Source organism: Zootoca vivipara, chromosome 1 (genome assembly GCF_965207765.1).
Source record: "Zootoca vivipara chromosome 1, rZooViv2.hap1.1, whole genome shotgun sequence".
Taxonomy (NCBI): Eukaryota; Metazoa; Chordata; class Lepidosauria; order Squamata; family Lacertidae; genus Zootoca; species Zootoca vivipara.
Genome location: NC_142582.1, coordinates 115,618,767 through 115,639,755, shown reverse-complemented (window position 1 = coordinate 115,639,755; position 20,989 = coordinate 115,618,767). Strand labels below are relative to the sequence as shown.

Below are 20,989 nucleotides of genomic sequence, written 5' to 3'. Positions count from 1 at the left end.
GGTGGTTTTTGTTACATTAATTTCGCCACACACCTCCTGGGTGGGTTATGCAGAGCCCCTGGGGTCCGCAGACCACCAATTGGGAACCACTGGCTTATAGCACTAGTATTTTTCAAAGTGCAATTAAATAGAGGCTCTCCCCCACACCACCACTAGAAATCTACAGTGAGAACGTAGAGGAATAATTGTTGTCAAGTGCTGTAGGTTGAGAGAACATTCCAGTTTAATTTGGAGAATAGCAAGGACAGGTTTAACTCAGGATTACAAGTATTTTCATCATCTGTGTTCCTCTTCATTTCACTGAATTGAGCATATTATAGGGAAAGTGGGTACTGCCTTGTTTGCTGGGTATATCTGTGGTGTTTTCCATTACTTGTTTGGTCTCAATTTTCCAACCGTGGCATGTGGAAATAACCTTTCAATTATTTACGGATTTTTGAAAATGTTATATGATATTCTTTGGTGTACTGCAAGACCATAAGGAGGTAGGTATGCAAAATTCAAGTTGAAAGTCCATGAAATGTAGCTTAGTTAGTCCTTAAATGATTAACATAATCTATCCAGGATGGAGAGCTCATATAATGTAGTGGTGAAAGAGCAATGATCTGGAAGGTTGCCAGTTTAATCTAATATTTGCTGCTAGCTCCCTAAGTTACTTTAGGCAAGCCACTTTAGGCATTACCTAGTGCCCATTTGCACTACTTACATAGCTGTTGTGAGTATTTACATAGCACTTGCAGTGGGATATGATTTATATGACTCGTTTTGAACATTGAGAACACTATGCAAATACTCCTTCTTTTATTCTATTATTATTACTGTTGATAGCATTGCTGCCTGTATTCAGCTGAATTTTATCATATGTTAAGTCTGAAATATTGCCAGTAGTTTGTCTTTGAAGATTCCATGGGCATATTTAAAAATGTAAAACATGAGCGGAAAAGTAATTCTGTAAGATATGATTAGTAACTGGTTTCAACACTCTTTCCCCCCCTCACAGTAAGCTGTGTTGGAACAAAAATGCAATGAAAGAAACACTGGATGAATGAATGAAAAGCCCTGCTTTGCAGTTCCTCAGCATGGCAGGACTACAACTCATGACCCCTGCTTCCTCACCAATGGGTCCTTTTTTTGGACTTCCATGGCAACAAGAAGCAATTCATGATAATATTTACACGCCAAGAAAATACCAGGTACTAATGACAATGCTAATATTTGTTAAGCAAAATGAAGTCTAGCTGCTTCCTCTGGAGACTGACCATGAGGCTGGTATCCATGTCTTACATGCATTTCCATTAGAATGAACCACAGTGAAAATATACCCTTTTCACTTCTTTGCTAATGCTAGAAGCAGTGAAGATAATAGCACTAGCGTCTTTGGCTTACTGAGATAATTTATTATAGCGCCAGCAATTAGCTTTTCACACTTGAGGGATATTTGACTAAACAGAAGAGTATTTGATTAAGTGCTCATAGTCTTATCATGAAGTTGCTATTTTGATATCGATTAAATAAATAAGATTGAATAAAAATATGTGAGGAAACATCTGTGACAATCAACAGTCTTCCTCTTTGCATAAATGAAACTTTCTTTCCTATCATTATTATTTGTCACCTATGTCTTGCCTTTGTCCGGGACTGAATAATTCCAGCTGCTCAGCCCCCCCCCCTGCCTCAGAGGACTTCTCTGGTCTCTACTGTGTAGTAGACAGGGTCTATGTGGCAACACCAAGGGAAAAAAAGATGAGGGCAGGAAATGCCACCTGTATAATCCTGCCATCGTATAATGTTTCTGTTCCTGATGTCAGGCTTAAGTATAATTTTTATTTTGGAAGCCTTAAAACTTCTTTGAGAAACTCTAAGGCAGGCACCCCCAAACTCGCCCCTCCAGATGTTTTGGGACTACAACTCCCATCATCCCTAGCTTACAGGACCAGTGGTCAGGGACGGTGGGAATTGTAGTCCCAAAACATCTGGAGGACTGAGTTTGGGGGTGCCTGCTCTAAGGGATATAAAGCGGAATATAAGCATTCTAAATAAATAAAAGCTCAGGAAAACTTTCAGAACTGCATGTTTCAAGAACACTGCTCTGCATTTTAAAGTGATTCTGGCAAATTACAGCTTTTATGGAAAATTCACGTAATGTCAGTTGTTTTAAAGGTTTGAATACTAAATCTTTTAAAGCTGGTTTAGGTAAGCTATTTGTTGCTCATACTGAAGTCTTTAGGTAATTACTCCGGTAAGCTCATCCATGCAACAAAGTTATATTAGAATAGGATTTCAGGGGATAAGGATCTTAAGATCCTGTTGAAAACTTTACATGAGAGTTCGCTGTACTGCAACTATTCCGTGTGTAAAGTGTTCACAGAAAAATTCCAAAAGGTGTATCGCAGGTGGGAGGAGAAATGTCAGATAGACTTTTAGATGTTTTAGGTATGCAGTTCATTGACTTTCTTTGGCTGATAAATCAGAGAGACATCTATGTTTGGATTGTCTTTCATTGAGTCAGCTGAAACCTGTCTACATGTAATTTTAGGGATTCTTTTTTTTAATAAAGCATTTTGTATTTGCCAATACAGGTTGAACTGCTGGAAGCAGCTCTGGATCATAATACAATAGTCTGTTTAAACACTGGCTCAGGGAAGACTTTTATTGCAGTACTACTCATTAAAGAACTGTCTTATCAGATCAGGGGAGATTTTAACAAAAATGGAAAAAGAACAGTATTCTTGGTCAACTCTGGTAAGGATTTAATACACATTTTTGTACGGGACATAATTCATAAGGATTGAATAAGTGTTCAAACTGTACCATAAAATTAGTGGGCATTTTCTATAGCATTTTCAAATTAAGTAGCACCATAATTTTATAATGTTAATTTTGTATGAAGGTGTTATAGTGCTATACTACAGTTAACACTATACTAAAGGAATGTTAATTCTAGTCCTAACTAGTTTCTTTAATTTTTTAAAAAGAAAGCAAGGCCATGTAGCACTAATTAAAAGCTTGTTAAACACCCCCCATGCCAAAACTTTCTTTTGAGAGTCAAATGTTTTGTTGGGTAAAAATAGAAGAATTACAGAAAAAATAAAGATGACAGTGATTGGCTGACTGCATTTTATGCATGCCCTGTAAAATGTGAGTGAATGAAGTATGACAATCCCACACTAAATGCTTGCTATAGAATCACCCCTATAGTTGCATGTACAGTCATACCTCGGTTTGAGTATTTTCAGTTTAAGTACTCCGCGGATCTGTTTGGAGCAGATTAATCCACTTTCCATTACTTTCAGTGGGAAAGTTCGCTTCAGGTTAAGTACACTTCAGGTTAAGTATAGACTTCCGGAACCAATTGTGTTTGTAAACCGAGATACCACTGTACACAGTTGGGATCCCATTTCAAAATACAGTGGTACCGCTGGTTAAGAACTTAATTCATTCCGGAGGTCCGTTCTTAACCTGAAACTGTTCTTAACCTGAGGTACCATTTTAGCTAAGGGGGCCTCCCGCTGCCACCGCGCCACCACCGTGTGATTTCTGTTCTCATCTTGAAGTTCTTAACCCAAGGTACTACTTCCGGGTTAGCGGAGTCTGTAACCTGAAGTGTTTGTAACCTGAAGCGTTTATAACCTGAGGTACCACTGTACTTGCTTTGCTGCCTAAATTCTATTTTTTCTTCCCTATACAGCAAACCAAGTTGCTCAGCAAGTGTCAACTGTTAGGACGCATTCAGATCTCAAGGTGGGAGAGTATTCAAGTTTGGAAATAACTGAAGCATGGACAAAAGAGAAATGGAACCAAGAATTTGCTAAGTATCAGGTAAGGCAAATTAGTATACCATGTTATTGTTGTTTAGTCCTTTAGTTGTGTCCACCTCTTCGTGACCCCATGGACCAGAGCACGCCAGGCACTCCTGTCTTCCACTGCCTCCCGCAGTTTGGTCAAACTCATGTTAGTAGCTGTCCAACCATCTCGTCCTCTGTCGTCTCCTTCTTGTGCCCTCAATCTTTCCCAACATCAGGGTCTTTTCCAGGGAGTCTTCTCTTCTCATGAGGTGGCCAAAGTATTGGAGCCTCAGCTTCAGGATCTGTCCTTCCAGTGAGCACTCAGGGCTGATTTCCTTCAGAATGGATAGGTTTGATCAGGCATCCCCAAACTGTGGCCCTCCAGATGTTTTGGCCTACAACTCCCATGATCCCTAGCTAACAGGACCAGTGGTTGGGGAAGATGGGAATTGTAGTCCAAAACATCTGGAGGGCCTAAGTTTGGGGATGCCTGGGTTTGATCTTCTTGCAGTCCAAGGGACTCTCAAGAGTCTCCTCCAGCACCATAATTCAAAAGCATCAATTCTTTGGGGATCAGCCTTCTTTATGGCCCAGCTCTCAATTCCATACATCATTACTGGTAAAACCACAGCTTTAATATACCATAAGCCTCTGCAAATTATAAACCAATGTCATAGTTTAAGGTTTTGTTGTTTTTAGGATGATTTGCAAAGTAGACAATAGTGTCAGTTCAGGGAAACATGGGAAGATCCAGTCATGTTATGGAGGTCATCTGTAGGCATTTCATACCTATATTCCAGTACTACCCCAGCCCACTAAAAGATGAGCACAACAGTAGAGACTACTTAACCACTAAAAACTGGATAGATTAAAATGTTTAGGATGGCTCCTAAAAACTGACAATGATAGTACCAGATGTGTTTTCCTGGGGAGAGCATTCCACAGATGGGGAGTTATTACTGAGAAGCATGTTCAAAAGATTTATACCCCACTCTTTAGCCAGAAAAGCTCCTGGAGAGACTCACAAGTCTAGTTTGGTCTTAGATGGAAATGGAATATTTTATTTCAGTTGAGTGGCCTTTGGGCAGAGTTAAAATGCACTTCACTTAATGTTGTCTCAGGTACAAGTAAATGGTCAGTTGTTTGTTTTAACCTACATTTTGTATAGAGGGAAGAATGAATACTTAATTTTTATTAATGCTGACTAAAAATCTAAAAAAATAACATTGATTTTTTTTCTTGCATCTCTTTATATTTCAGGTTCTGGTAATGACCTGTCGTGTCGCTTTGAATATTTTAAAAAATGACCATTTATCTCTGTCAAACATTAATCTTCTTATTTTTGATGAGTGCCATCTTGCAATTCAGGATCACCCCTATCGAGAAATTATGCAGGTAGGTTGTGACCCGTCTATATAGCTTTTAACCACTAACAAAACAAATAAGTAGGCAAACTGAAGAGTTTGCATATTACACATTAATATTTAACTTAACCTTGGCATTTATTAATTTTGATCCGTTTTTGGACTGGCCTTCAGATTACTCTCTTAATTGGGGATATCCACCTCCCCCTTGCTTCTAGAATAAATGAAACACCATAATAGACAGCACTGGTTGAAGTGTGTGTTTTTCTGTCGCCTTCACTTGCATTCCTACCCCCATGTGGGCACTCAGTGTGCACCAAGCTTCCTTCTCTGTATTTCTCTCATTCTCGTGTCAGCTGCTTTCCCTTGAGGAAATAGTTCTCCCACTTGCCAAGGATTGGGGTGGAGGGATTGCATTTCTTTGCTCATCAGATGCTGCAAAGTACTGGGGAAGGAAAGGAACGGAGCCAGTGCAGACAGAATGGTCAATAATAAACTATTTTTGTCCTCAGTGTGCAAGGGTAGTTGTGCCTGTTACATTTCAAAGTTCTCTTCAGTCACCACCGACTGTAATGGTTAAGAGTGAGAAGCCTGCTTCAAGTTTTGGGAGGCTAATGAAGGTGGAAATGGCATGATTAAACATGTTCCATCAAGCAGGTCTAAAAGTGGAGCACTAGATGCTGTTTTAAATGTTGGCAGGCTTCCTTGAAACTATCCAGTTGAACTATCCAAAAACGAGTTGGCAGAAAATTTGTGGTGACCTCTCATTGCCAAATGTTAAATCAGAAACATCAGGAGAGTTTACTAAGTAGCCATTACATTGCAGAAATCAATGAACCTGGGCTTGCACCTGATTCTGCAGAGTTATTGGGCTTCCTCCTTTGGAAGCATGCAGTTGAGGGATTGAAGCTACATTCATTTTCTCTTATTTAGGATCTCATGACCTATAGTACTTCAAAACTGTTACCCTACTACACTAACTTGAAAAGTTGTTGTTTAAAACAAAATTCCTGTTACTTTTAAATATCAAAATATTAGAAAGATCAGTTCCAGTTCTGGGGTCACCAGGTTTATGTGTGTGAGGCATGAACTCTTTTTTTCCAACCCTCTGGAAGAGTTCAGTAAGCCTCTTCTCTCTTTCATTCTGCTCCTCTAGGATTTGTGTCATGCTGGAAAAGAAGGTGCAGAACTCCACTGTCCTCCGCTGGGATCCTTTTCTTGATTTGGATCCCCCCACCCTACTTAAGAGCAAACTTAACAACCTTGTGGGTTATTCTGGTTTATTTTTCAGCTTTGTGAGAGTTGTCCATCATGCCCCCGAATTTTAGGATTAACAGCTTCCATTTTAAATGGGAAATGTGATCCAGCAGAGTTAGAAGAGAAGATTCAGAAATTGGAGAACATTCTAAAGAGTAGTGCGGAAACTGCAACTGATTTAGTGGTTTTGGACAGGTACATTTTGTTGTTATTGAATTTTGTGTTGAATTCTATTCATAAAATTTTTTTTGTTGGAAGAGGTGACTTGATATCTACATGCTTGGTGTGCTGTTGTTGTTGTTTTAAATAAAAATTAATCTAAACGGCAACGGAATTCTTTAAACCTATTTCGATAAAGTAAGGCCAGGTTGAATTTGTATTTTGCTGTGCAGCCCATATAGCTTTTTAGATTGACCAAATCTGTAATTGTGCCATTTAAACAGTTTAAAATGTGGCTGACAAGCTTGTTTGTTTGTGTTAAAGGTATACTTCTCAGCCTTGTGAGATTGTGGTAGACTGTGGACCATATGCTGACAAAAGTGGGCTCTATGAAAGGTTGTTAACGGAGCTAGATGATGCACTTCACTTTCTGAATGATTGCAACATTTCTGTACTGTGTAGAGAGAGAGATTCTACCTTAATTTCTAAACAGGTATGGGCACATGATTTATCATTTTTCCTGCATTGTTTAACTGCAGTTTGGTCTAGCTTCTTAAGAGAAATCTTTACTGCTTTCTTCCAGAAATACTGCCACCTTTAAATTATTAATACTCATTAGGTAGCAAACATTCTCAGTTACTTCTCCAGAAGATCAGACTTTAATACTTCAGCCAAGTATGGGAAAGAAAGTGCACTTCAAATAATGACCAAGTGATAGGCAGGGGACTGAGATCACGCTTGATGCTAATTTGCTCAGTACCACAAAACTTTACATGCCTCAGAATCTGTCCCTTGTTGACCTAGTCTGATATTATTTTATGACATCTGAACAAATATACAGTAGAAATTTCCAAGTTTTTCCCTACAAGCAGCTTGTACTTGAGTGAGAAAAAATAGTTCAGACAGTGATCTGTTTCAGTCATGAACTTGCTTTATGAACACATTCCCAGCTGTTCCAGTTACCTCCCTCACATCCTTGTTCGTGATAATTATAGTTTTCCTTTGCATATTGAACCAGTGTGACCATGAGTTTCTGGTTATGTTATGGAGGCATACTATAGTTTGTAGTAATGATAATTTGTGCAGTTTGGACATCAAGACAAATTATGGTTAGCGCATGATACCTTAGATCAGGCATCCCCAAACTGCGGCCTTCCAGATGTTTTGGCTTACAACTCCCATGATCCCTAGCTGACAGGACCAGTGGTCGGGGAAGATGGGAATTGTCGTCCAAAACATCTGGAGGGCCAAAGTTTGGGGATGCCTGCCTTAGATCATACTTTTTGATCCCAATTCACCCCCATGGTGTTTCCACAATATCGCTTACGAAACTAACAAAATTGTGAAAGCTATTTTTAACTAGCAAAGTGGAACTACAAAGAAGCAATTGTGCATCACAATTCTCGCCCCACCCTCTAAATCAGGGGTCGGCAAGGCTTACCAGGCATGGGCCGGATCACTCCTGTGGAGATCCTCTGTGGGACAACCGGTGCAGCGTGATGCCGGAAATCGCATCTGCACATGCCCAGACGCCGAAAATCGCTTCTGCGCAGGCACAATTTTTGGCATCTGGGCATGCACAGAAGCGATTTGCGGCACTGCGGACATGCGCAGATGTGATTTCTGGCGTCTGAGCATGCGCAGAAGCGATTTGTGGAGCCGAGGAAGAGAGTCCCTGCGTCGCGCTGCGCTGGTTTAGCGCAGCACACGGAGTCGCCAAGCGGGTGGCTTGGTTCGGGGGTGGCTCGGGGGCCAGTTAAACGGCCTCCATGGGCTGCTTCCGGCCCATGGACTTTAGGTTGCTGACCCCTGCTCTAAATAATGGTTTGGGGACTCAGTGTAAGCTGTGTTGACTGCTACAGTGCCATACCAAACTGATGTATTTAATTTGTTTGCAGATACTGTCAGACTGCCGAGCAGTGTTGCTTGTTCTGGGACCCTGGTGTGCTGATAAAGTAGCTGGGATGATGGTGAGAGAGCTACAGAAGTACATAAAGCACGAGCAAGAGGAGCTGCACAGGAAATTTTTATTGTTTACAGATACTTTCCTAAGGAAAATACATGCACTCTGTGAAGAGCACTTCTCGCCTGCCTCACTTGACCTGAAATTTGTAACCCCAAAAGTAATAAAACTGCTTGAAATTTTGCGTAAATACAAGCCCTATGAACGACAACAGTTTGAAAGTGTTGAGTGGTATAATAATCGGAATCAGGATAATTATGTGTCCTGGAGTGATTCTGAGGATGAGGACGAAGATGAAGAAATAGAGGAGAAAGAGAAAACGGAAACTAATTTTCCTTCTCCCTTTACTAATATTTTATGTGGAATTATTTTTGTGGAAAGAAGATACACAGCAGTTGTTTTGAACAGGTATGATTTCTTTAAAAATAAAATATATTGTGAATTGCAAAAGAGCTAATTGAACGCTAATCCGGAATTATTATGGAAGAAATATGTCCAAATAGTCATGAAGCCTGCTGGTTTTTCAAATCTCTGCAAACCACACTTCATAAAAAGGAGAAAAATATGGTCAATATAGCCACAACATAATGTAGAAACCATTAAAAGGTAAAGGGACCCCTGACCATTAGGTCCAATCGCGGACGACTCTGGGGTTGTGGTGCTCATCTCGCTTTATTGGCAGTGGGAGCCAGCGTTCAGCTTCCGGTTCATGTGGCCAGCATGACTAAGCGCACGGAAACACCGTTTACCTCCTTGCCGGAGCAGTACCTATTTATCTACTTGCACTTTGGCATGCTTTCAAACTGCTAGGTGGGCAGGAGCTGGGACCAAGCAACAGGAGCTCACCCCATTGCGGGGATTCGAACTGCCAACCTTCTGATCAGCAAGCCCTAGGCTTTGTGGTTTAACCCACAGTGCCACCTGCGTCCCTTAAGAATTAGTAAAAAGAACGTCTAAATATATTTAAATGATTTAAATGTAGTAAGGCTATGTTGAATATGCAGTTATCAACTGTTTAAAAGGATAGTTTTTTATAGAATTCAGAAGTTTACCACACATATCAGGCACGCAAGCAAAGGTGATAATATACAGAGTAATAAGAGAAAGGCACTAAATTATATAGGGATATAGAGATAAAACAACTTCCACTTTTCTATTCTAAAAGTATCCTGACTAGCTTTGTGTATTGCCACAATTCATGTTCTCTTAACAAGGCTTTAGTCTTTCTGTTTATTAACAGAAACAAATTTAATTTTGGCTGCTTTAGGTTATACAAGATATGTAACAAAGCAACAACTAAAACAGTAAATAAATAATGAACAGATTACTTTTACTTACAATGAAGTTTTATGAAGTCAAACTAAATTATTAAGCTTGTTGGGGGAAAAGTAGCAGGGAAAATGATACTGAGTAAAATTTTATTTGCGTATAGTACTCCATAAAAACTAGGTTTATTGAAATGAGGGAGGAAAGGAGTCAATTGGAAGTGCTCATTATGATTTAAAAGAATTTTACTTAAGATCTTTGTATTTCATGAGACTGGATTTTTCTTTCATTCTTGAACCAAAGGCCACTGCAGGGGGGGGGGCAGGGAAGAGCAGTAGAAAATTCTACTGTATGTATATTGGGGGGGGGGGTAAGGAATGGCAAACTTCATTTAGCAGCTCTGTTTCAGCAATCGCTTCTTATAAAATGCTTCTCGAGGTATGAGGATTCTGTATTATATGCATGCATACGTGCCATATTTATAGACATGCAAAGCCATCTAATTGGCTGTATAGCAAACCATGTGACCATATGTGTTCTGGTACTTCCCAATGAGGGAGAAAATTAGTTGCTGGCAGAGAGAGCAAGAAAGGAAAACACTTGTAATTTCCTTGATTTCTCTGCCAAGGAAAAGAGAAGCACTGCTGTGAGTGAATATACGGCAGCACTCTCCTTCACAGAAATGTAGGTCAGGGCAAGGTCTGGCCATGGCCACTTGTAGAGGCTGTTAGAACCACAGGTCACTTAAAGCACGAGGGATTTTAAAACATAATCTTCCCTTGTCAAGTGGGTAATGTGTAAATTAAACCAGTGGAAGCTTGTCATCAGAATGACTAAATCCAGGAACAGGTTTCCAAGAGAATAGGAATTTCCTATGGATTGCTTTTCTCAGAAATAAGAACCTTGTATTTGCTGCATGGTGGGGTTATGTGACCACCGGTCCGTACTAAATTAGCACTCACTATTGGGATTTGTTAGATATAATATTTTCTGTTCTAGACTTTGGGACTATTAAGAATACATGAACTAAATGTTCTTGATACCTTTTTATGCTTCGAAAGTAAGGCTGTCTTTCTCTGTCGGGTAGAGAACCACTGGAGGAATTTACTTTAAGAATTTTAAATACAAATGCCTCCTTGATATCAAAAAGACCTTTAGCTTACATTTTCTCAACTATATATGTGACTTCCAAAATGTGTATAATGTGTTTAGGTTGATAAAAGAAGCTGGCAAACAAGACCCAGAGCTGGCTTACATCAGCAGCAATTTTATAACTGGACATGGCATTGGAAAGAATCAGCCCCGTAGTAAACAGATGGAAGTAGAATTCCGAAAGCAGGAAGAGGTAACTTTAATGAAAATAATTGTACAAAAATGCTGTATAGTTTCTTAACCTTTAGAACCTTTGCAAAGTCCAGAGATTCTGCATCTTACAAATTTTGCATAGTTCTTATTGATCAATATGTAAAAGCGCACAAGTTTCTGAAGCCTGAATTTTAAAACAAAAATGACTTTGTACTGCTTATGAGCTAAGGTTTATGTTGAAAATACTACAGACTGAAAAATGTTATTCCTGGTTTAAAACTTTAGCTATTTTTCAAAATGTTACTTGGATAACAGATTTGCAGTCTCCGTGGAAGTACTGTAAATGCCCTATTTCTGAAATACTGATACAGTTTTAGTTCTTTTTGTGTGAGTGACACACAAAAAATGAAATGCAAAGAAAAAAGCAACTTAAAATAAATTTTCCCCCCTAAAAGCAGAGATAAAATTTAACAGACTGGGTCCCTCCTCTCCAGAAAAATATAACTGGCTTTAGTTTTACACTTTGGCAAAAGTGTGGCAGTCTGCTTTCACAGGTGAATCATAACTGTTTTTAAGAAGGAATAGAACACAACATCATGGAATTCTTTGGTAGTGTGTCTCCCCCCCCCCCCCCGCCCCAGGTAAGACCATAGTTGCTGTGTGATCTGATTTCCATCGTCTGCTTCAAAGACTTCAAAACCAGTGGATTTCTATCAAAGGCCTCTATGGTGATAAAAGTAGTGGTTTGCTTATAGGGCTGTTATAATATTTACCTTGTTAGTATGATGAAGAGCTGAAAGTATTCAAATCCCACTTTTTTCTAGTAAGCTGTTTTTCTAATTATAAAATTATTTTCTGGTTATAACCTGTCTTTGCTAACTGATGGCTTGTGAACAAATTTGTATACTTGATTATTGAATTCTGAAGTATGTATTAAACTTTTGTCAAGCTGATGATTTAATAACTGATTGGTCTTAGATATGTATCTTCTTGGTTGCTTTTGTAGGTACTTAGAAAATTTCGAGCACACGAGACCAACTTACTAATTGCAACTAGTATTGTAGAAGAGGGTGTTGACATACCAAAATGCAATTTGGTGGTTCGTTTTGATTTGCCCACAGAATATCGTTCCTATGTGCAGTCCAAAGGAAGGGCCAGGGCACCTATCTCGAATTACATCATGTTAGCAGATTCAGACAAAATCAAATGTTTTGAAGAAGATCTTAAAACCTACAAGGCAATTGAGAAGGTATGTGGCAAAAGAGAATGGGTAACAAAAAAAATTGCTAGACACTCAAGCAGCAATAAAAATAGGGGAATAGGTCCTTGGCCTCAATCAAAACACTCTGTTCTTTGAAGAAATATGGTAAACCTGGTTTGAAGAAGACTTAAGGACTGGAAACTTGGGAATCCAAGCTTAATTGAAAATTATGCACTGAAAAATGACAGGAGGAAGTGACTATGGCAGAAGGTTTGAATATCAATTGTTTGGAAGGGTTGGAAAAGCTGCAGGAAGGACTATGCAGGGTCTAGTGAGAAAGGTGTGAGGGGTGGGTTAAATAAAAATTCAGTCCCTGAGTGCCTCAGGGTCTGAAAAAGGATCTGGCCAGCCTTTCCCCCCAGGCCTACTACATAGCAGATGAGTAAAAGGATGGAAGACCTTTCTCTCTCTCCTTATTTTAGACAAATATTCCAGGTATGAACATTCATTTGAGACTCCCACGTCCATTTCTGTTTTCACTACACTCTGTAACAACTTGCAAATTTTTCCTCAAAATGTACTGTTGGCCAATACTGATTCAGCCCCTTCCATTTGTGATGCCTAGGGCAAGTGCCCTCTTTAAAGATGGTGGGGGTAGCTAAAAGTAGCAAATCAGTTATTGGAGCTAGTCAGTAACTTTTGTATACAGTATGAGGAGGTTGTAACATAGGCTAGGGCCTAGCCACAGTTGCTTAATACAGAGGTCTAGGTAGTTTCTCTCTTCATTCCCCCACATTCTTATACTTAATTATTTAATAATAGCCAAGTGTCTGGGAAAAAATTCATTGCAGTTTGGAAAGGTTTAGTCTGCCATCTTGATTCAAAATCATGTCCAATTGTATAGACAGAAACCAGCTTATTGATATTGGGAACCAATTGATATTGCAAAATTTGGCTATATTTTAAGAGGTGTTGAAATGCATGGAGAACAGGAAAAAAGAGACATTAAACTTTTCAAAATACATAGATCAGTTCTGAGTTGCATAGAATTATCACCATTCTCTCATATGTATATTTTAAAGATCCTGAGGAACAAATGCTCAAAGTCTGTGGATACCAGTGAAACCGAAAATGAACCCATTATAGATGACGATGATATCTTCCCACCATATGTGCTAAGACCAGAAGATGCTGGTCCAAGAGTCACAATAAACACTGCTATTGGGCACATTAATAGGTATGAAATCTATTGGTGTTTCAATTTTGACATAATTTGCTGAATTTCTAAGACAGCCTGCTTTAGCCTGAGGGGAACTGTCTTTAGATCTGAGGAAATTTTTCTGGTAGTGCTATGGATTCCCTTTATTTTAAAAAATAAGGCAACCAAATATTTAAAAATACTGATTTATATCATTATTAGGATACTCATGCAGAAGAATGTTTTTAATGGTACAGAAGAATCTGCTTATGTTTTAAATGTTTGAAATTGTTCCCCTTAGGGAAGCAACTAATCATATCAGTTACCCTGCTCTCTTGCCATGCAATCCTCCACTCAGTGTGGCTCACTGGCATAAATAAATGCTGTGTATGTCTTACACAGCAATCCAGTGTATGTCTTACACAGCAATCCAAAGCCCCTTTGTGCTGGGTTGGAGTTAGAGCCAAGCACTGGTGGGTGGAAGTTCTACTGGCAGGATCCTTTCTGGCTGCAGACAGTGGGCAGACCCCAAATTTGATTGATCACTGCCCTTCCCTCACTGTTTATTTCTGTAACACTTGCTGGTGTACAAATGTTCTACTAAATCTCATTTTTAACTGAAATTGTATGTAGAGAATCCAGTTTAATTTAGTTGTTAAAGCTTAGGAAATCATTGACACTATATATTAGAACTTCTCTGCCCTTAAGCTCAATTTGTTCCCACTCAATGGCTGTCAGATGGTTATTACTGTTCATCCTTAACAGTGATTCCAGTTGAGGACTCTGAGCCTTGACTTTTAACATATTGGCTCCTCCATCCCCGATCATTTCTAGTATCTGATTTTAAAATGCCCACTCAGTCCCTGACCTTTCCTTGTTTAGCAAGAAGGTCTGAAGGGGGCTTATAAGTACATTCAGCCTCCACATGACCAGCAACCTTTCTGATTATGAGGCAGTTTGCAACTGTGTTCAGCTGAACATTCAGGTTTCCTGTAGACTTTTCAAGAAGATCAGAGATGGAGCAGCTGCAGGGATGTTGGAAGCAGGGCTAGCATGTGATGCTCACTTTCCCCTTCCCAGAGTAAGCCCAATGCATTATTTTAAATTCTTCAGTGGCATGGCTCTTTCCTAGAATAACTTAATTATATTTAATCTTGTGTTATTTAGGTACTGTGCTAGACTGCCAAGTGACCCGTTTACTCATCTGGCTCCCAAGTGTAAAACTAGAGAACTCCCTGATAACACATTTTATTCAACTCTTTATCTACCTATCAATTCTCCTCTACGAGCATCAATAGTTGTAAGTATTTCAGTTTTATTTAGGTTACTTTATGCTTGGAATATATTCAAAGTTCTTCTTTTTTCCATTGGCACTTGTTTAAGATAACATTTTGCTGTAGTGCTTATTTTGCAGCCCTGCTCTGCTTGGCAGCTTGATCTCATGGATTTGCCATAAGCTCAATAATTGGTGCAAGCAGCAAGTTATGCTGCATCAGCTAAAACTGTCAAATGGGGCACAATTGACTGTTCTAAACACTGTAGAGCATAGAGCTCAAACTAGGAAGTGAGAGAAGATAATCTTAATCTTTCTCATCATCCTGACTAGACTAGCATATTAAGACTTGAATGAACTCATTGGAAATTCCATAGGTAGTGCTACATTGAGCTGGGTCCAGGCCCAGTTTCTGTTAGCAGCTGTCTCAGCACAGAGCTTTTGGAATCTAAAGGAAAATATATTATTCCTTCATGTTCGGTGTTCACTTGAAATAATATCTGTGGTTTGGTATTTATTATACGGTAAGATCCCATGTATCTTATTTGCTGCTGCATGAGAAAAAATTAACAACTTGTGCTGGTAATCAAAGTTTTATCTATTCTATTTAGGGCTATGTGTTTTTAATGTGATTTCATTATTGTTAAAGGTGTCCTTTGCATTGGAGCTGTTCTTTTATGCGCTTGTGCATGTGCGAATGAGAACATATGCTTCCTTTAATATAATTGGTTCAAATTTTATTTCTAGGGTCCTCCAATGAATTGTACAAGATTGGCAGAGAGAGTTGTTGCTCTTATTTGCTGTGAAAAATTGCATAAGATTGGTAAGCATATTTGGAAGCGAGGAACATTTATTTAGTCATGAAAAACCTAAAGGATACAATTTTGTACTTTTTTATTGATATGCTTGTCAACGCCTACATATTTGCTGCCAAAAACATTTCATGCAATTGTGGAAAGCACAACAGAAATTTTGGAGTGCTTCCTCCAGATATATATATCTGATAAAATCATTAGCTGCAGGGAAATAGGATTTGGAGCAAAAAACATGTGAGTGGAAGGCCATTAAGGTTTCCCCCCTCCTCCTTAATGCAGCCCCTATGTGCCCACCCCTAACTCCTGAGGGTCACTTGTAAGGTATCTCAGCTTGATTTCCCCCAATTCTCTCCACCAGTTGAAACTCCTCTCATCTCGTCCCTGCTGTTATGGAGGCTCTTCAGATCCTCTGCAGCTTTTTTGTGTTGTAGTAAATATTTATTGATTCTCATAGCTGTCTAGTTACATTTTTAATATATACAACTAAACATAATTATAACTCTCCTACCCCACAACATTTTTGCTAACTTTTGCAGCTTTTTTTAGAACATTGGGGTTATCGTCAAGACGAGAGGCCATGCCATTTGCTTGAGTGGACTTCCACCTTCACAAGTCTGGACCCCAGTCAATATGTTTGGGAATAATTGAAACATGTGTATTGGAAATAAAGCCCAATGAATTTGGTGGGACTTCCTTCTGAGTAAACATGAATAGGATCAAGTTGAATATATTACTTTTAGATGCTTAGTGTTATAGATTGGTCTCTAAAAAATAGCATTTAACAAAATTAGTGTAGCGTCTGAGAACCTTTAAAAGCTTTTCCTCGGTTATTTAAATTTAGGCAGCTTTCACCAAGCCATTGGTGCAGGAAATTAAGTTCTCTGTCACTTCCAACAAAGAATTATTTTTAATTCTTTTGCATGTACTTGGAAAGGGTTTTTTAATAAAAAAAATCAACCCAAAAAACTACAATGCCTTTAAACAAATGAGGAATTTAAGACCTTTCATTGGCAAATAAAATAAGGTGCATGTGGACTGACTCCTGATGCTTTGTTACTGAGTTCACTGAAATGTCACAGTCCCTCAAAATTTTTATCATAGGTCTTATAAAAGTTTTTTTTCCCTGGAGCGATAGATATTTCCACATTTTATGAAATATAATTGGATTTATAACTTCTTCTTTATCAATGCATTTTAGGTGAACTGGATGATCACTTGATGCCTGTTGGAAAAGAGACAGTGAAATATGAGGAGGAACTTGATTTGCATGATGAAGAAGAAACCAGTGTTCCAGGAAGGCCAGGCTCTACAAAACGAAGGCAATGCTACCCTAAAGCTGTTAGTATAGTTCTGTGCCCTCACTATGTGTGACTGTGCTGTGGTGTTGAACCATGTTTGCTTAAGATTCTTCTAAGTTGCATAGCAGAGGCAGGATATGAATAGACTAACCCCGAGGTCCTACAGGAATGTTTTGCAAACAATAATTCTCATATGTTTGGGGAAAGGAGTCTTGATACTCTACTATGGAGTAATGGATACTATGATCACATAGGCTAAGACATCAGACTTTTTCCATTCAAATCTGAGGGTGTGTGTGTGTGCAGGTGTGGAAAAGGAGATTGGGGGAGGAAATAATTTTGTATAAAGTTTTATGTTGTGGGCACTAATATGACATTGTGGAAAATTAATACTTCATTTAAGAATGTATAGTACTTTTTTTGTTTAAATGACAACAGAGTAACAAAAAGCAGGATGCTACTTCAGGTTTTTGCTAGTGTGATACAAGAAATGGTTGATGGCACATGTTGCAGCATCCTTACTTAAGCCAAGTAGATGTAGGACTAATTAGTGCCTGTGTGAAAGTCTGCAGAAAGCCAGAGAATGAAGCTCTGACTTCTGGTGTGCAAAATAGGTGCTCTACTTTATGATGTAGTAAAGTAAGTTTAGGGACCCAGGTGGCGCTGTGGGTTAAACCACTGAGCCTAGGGCTTGCTGATCAGAAGGTTGGCGGTTCGAATCCCTGTGACGGGGTGAGCTCCCGTTGCTTGGTCCCAGCTCCTGCCAACCTAGCAGTTCGAAAGCACGTCAAAATGCAAGTGGATAAATAGGAACCGCTACAGCGGGAAGGTAAACGGCGTTTCCATGTGCTGCTCTGGTTTGCCAGAAGCGGCTTTGTCATGCTGGCCACATGACCTAGAAGCTATATGCCGGCTCCCTCGGCCAATAATGCGAGATGAGCGCGCAACCCCAGAGTCGGTCACGACTGGACCTAATGGTCAGGGGTCCCTTTACCTTTACCTTTAAAGTAACTTTAGCCTTTAACTCTTAACAATTCCATCTTTTAAACGGTTGCTAATGAACTTCTTTATTACAAGAACAAATGTATTCATAAACTGCTTTTCATGCCCAAGTGTGCAGCTAGAGTCCTTGCAAAGACTCACCAGCTTATTGGATCATGTGCATTTTGGATCATGTACATTTGTTCCATTCTGCTGCGGTTTATTTGCAGGTTTATTATTTTACTGTTGTTGTGGCAGAACACTTGTAAGGTTAGAGATTATGCATGTTGTGGAGCGGGGATTCTGATCTTGATTTGTTTACACTCAGGATGCAGACTGAAATGTATTCCTTTATCCTGATGTCTTTTCCATTTTAAACTACTTGTGTACAAAGATAGACTTATAAGTAAAAAAAATAAGCACAAAAGTAATTCATAAGGGAACTTTTGATTTAAAAATAAGTTCAATTTATTCTATTCCTATAGATTCCAGAATGTTTGACGGATAGTTATCCCAAACCTGACCAACCCTGTTACCTTTATGTAATTGGAATGGTATTAACTACCCCTCTACCTGATGAGCTCAACTTCAGGCGGCGAAAGCTATATCCTCCTGAAGATACTGCAAGATGTTTTGGAATACTGACAGCCAAACCTATACCTCAGGTAGTAAACTTGTGCTTGTAGTCCCTCTAGTCTGCTTTGAGATGTTGCAGATTTGGAAGCAGCTCATTGTGTCACATCACTCATTCATATTCATGAAACAAACTTGATCATTTCATTTTAGTTCACTACAAAAAGTTGCATCAATCATTCCACCATAATTTATCCTTTCAAAGCAGTAGCTCAGGGCTTTTTGGTATCTGTGGCTTTACATGTCACAATCCAGTGTCTTTTGTATCTTATAAAAAATGATCTGGAAACAGACAGTGGTGTATTTATTAAAGGTAAAGAACACCTGGATGGTGAAGTCCAGTCAAAGGTGACTGGGGTGCAGCGCTCACCTCGCTTTTCAGGCCAAGGAAGCCAGTATTTGTCCACAGAAGCTTTCCAGGTCATGTGGCCAGCATGACTAAACCGCTTCTGACAACAGGACACCATGACTAGTTCGAGAGCGCACGGAAATGCCGTTTACCTCCCCGCTGCAGTGGTACCTATTTATCTACTTGCACTGGTGTGCTTTCAAACGGCTAGGTTGGCAGAAGCTGGGACAGAGCAACGGGAGCTCACCCCATCACACAGATTCAAACTGCTGAGCTTCCGATTGGCAAACCCAAGAGGTTCAGTGGTTTAGACCACAGAGCCACCCACATCCCAGGCGGTGGATTTATAGGTATGCTCGACTGAGCCTCCCCCCCCCCCAAAAAAAACTTACTTAGTTTATATTGTTAGCTGAGAGGAAACCTTTGAAACATGACTAAAAGCAATTAATGGTGCTCAATGAATTCTAGTATTTTAGCTTGTTGCATTATTTCCACTCTTCATTTCTTCTGCTTCATGATTAAAGTCAGTGGAGGCTGGTCCATTTGGTAGCCCTACCAAGTGATATGCCAAGCCATTAAAAAAAGTTTTCCCCAAAATCTCAAAGCCACACTTACCTTCCCATAATCCATTTGAATTTAGAGATGCTTGGAGAGACATTTCTGCCCATCAGTCCTCTGCTCCACTCAGCCAGTCTCAGTCCAGAAGTATTACTGTGGTTATGAGATCCCACACATTTGTCTTCAGGTAGAAAAACTATGCATACCAGTAAATAGTTGCATGTTGGCACTTTCACCAGTTCTTTGTTGGAACAATCTCATATTGACTTGTCTTTCCCCCCCATTCTTCACTCAGATTCCTCACTTTCCTGTGTATACCCGCTCGGGAGAAGTGACCATATCTATTGAGCTAAAGAAATCAGGATTCACTTTGTCTTTACAAATGCTTGAGTTGATCACAAGACTTCACCAGTACATTTTCTCTCACATTCTTCGGCTTGAGAAACCTGCACTAGAATTCAGACCTACCGATGCTGATTCAGCCTATTGTGTTCTACCTCTTAATGTTGGTGAGGAGAAGACTGTTGTAAATATTAATTTGCTATTATCGTTATTGTCATTATTATTATGCATCCCGGAAGATCCCGTGGAAATTTAAAAATTATTATTAAAAACAGTTAAAACAAACTGTACTCAGAGAAATTGGGTGGGTCTTGAAAACACACACCTCAGGTATCAAAGGACAGGGTAAAGAAGTATGTTTTGAGAGTTCATTGAAAGCGGTATAGTGATGGTGCCAGGCGCACCTCTGTGGGTAGGGAATTCCACAACTAGGGTTTTACACACACACACACACACACACACACACACACACACACACACACAATAGGTTGGATCCATCTGCATGCGGAAAGGGTTTTCTGCTCAAGTGAGGGGCATTGTTCAAGAAAAATAAAGTAAATCCAGCTTTGTTCTTCCACTTAAAAACAGGATGTTGAGAACTGTTGTAGAAGCTACCTCTTATATCACTTCAGGCACTCCTTTGCAGAATCTTGTGCATATGTTTGCATTGGCTAATTTCTATTCAGTCTTCTTTGTATCGAATGAATTGTTCTGTTTATTTTAGATTCATAGTTTGAGAAAAGGGTAATGATTATAGTTGGAATTACATCAGAGGTATATAATACAGCAGGGATAACCAGCTTGGTGCTCTCTTAGAAGTTGTGGGCTACAGAATGCCCTCCAGATGTTGTGGATTACAACTGTAGTTCAGCAAGAGTCCTATGATACTAACAGCTCTATTGCGGCATTAAGACTTAGTAGGTTTTGCTACAATAGTTAAATGGCTGATGTTTGGGAATGTACACAAAGGATGTTTAAAAAACGTGTTTTGACAGCGAAAACAAATAAAATTTTCTCTTTCAAGTTGATGGCTCCAGCACTTTGGACATTGATTTTAAATTTATGGAAGATATTGAAAAATCTGAAGCACGTACAGGCATTCCCAGTACACAGTATACAAAAGAGACACCTTTTATTTTCAAATTAGAAGACTACCAGGATGCAGTTATCATTCCAAGGTGATTATACTCTTTGTGTGTGTGTGTGTGTGTGTGTGTGAGAGAGAGAGAGAGAGAGAGAGAG

The 20,989-nt window shown here is 39.3% G+C and overlaps 1 protein-coding gene across 2 annotated transcripts in view; it reads left to right on the top strand.

Moving 5' to 3' along the window:
* The window catches only part of DICER1 (dicer 1, ribonuclease III), a 44,948-nt gene that overhangs the window by 11,166 nt on the left and 12,793 nt on the right, over positions 1 to 20,989 (top strand). For both annotated transcript variants that reach the window (XM_035106668.3, XM_088673045.1), the window contains 16 exons: positions 1,001 to 1,193; positions 2,580 to 2,742; positions 3,689 to 3,819; positions 5,046 to 5,180; positions 6,441 to 6,601; positions 6,890 to 7,058; positions 8,464 to 8,936; positions 11,007 to 11,139; positions 12,106 to 12,348; positions 13,383 to 13,537; positions 14,666 to 14,798; positions 15,519 to 15,594; positions 16,785 to 16,924; positions 18,351 to 18,530; positions 19,701 to 19,914; positions 20,772 to 20,925. In XM_035106668.3, the coding sequence (XP_034962559.1) occupies positions 1,050 to 1,193; positions 2,580 to 2,742; positions 3,689 to 3,819; positions 5,046 to 5,180; positions 6,441 to 6,601; positions 6,890 to 7,058; positions 8,464 to 8,936; positions 11,007 to 11,139; positions 12,106 to 12,348; positions 13,383 to 13,537; positions 14,666 to 14,798; positions 15,519 to 15,594; positions 16,785 to 16,924; positions 18,351 to 18,530; positions 19,701 to 19,914; positions 20,772 to 20,925 (2,804 nt within the window). In that variant the 5' untranslated portion in view covers positions 1,001 to 1,049. The remainder of the gene's footprint in view (positions 1 to 1,000; positions 1,194 to 2,579; positions 2,743 to 3,688; positions 3,820 to 5,045; positions 5,181 to 6,440; positions 6,602 to 6,889; positions 7,059 to 8,463; positions 8,937 to 11,006; positions 11,140 to 12,105; positions 12,349 to 13,382; positions 13,538 to 14,665; positions 14,799 to 15,518; positions 15,595 to 16,784; positions 16,925 to 18,350; positions 18,531 to 19,700; positions 19,915 to 20,771; positions 20,926 to 20,989) is intronic.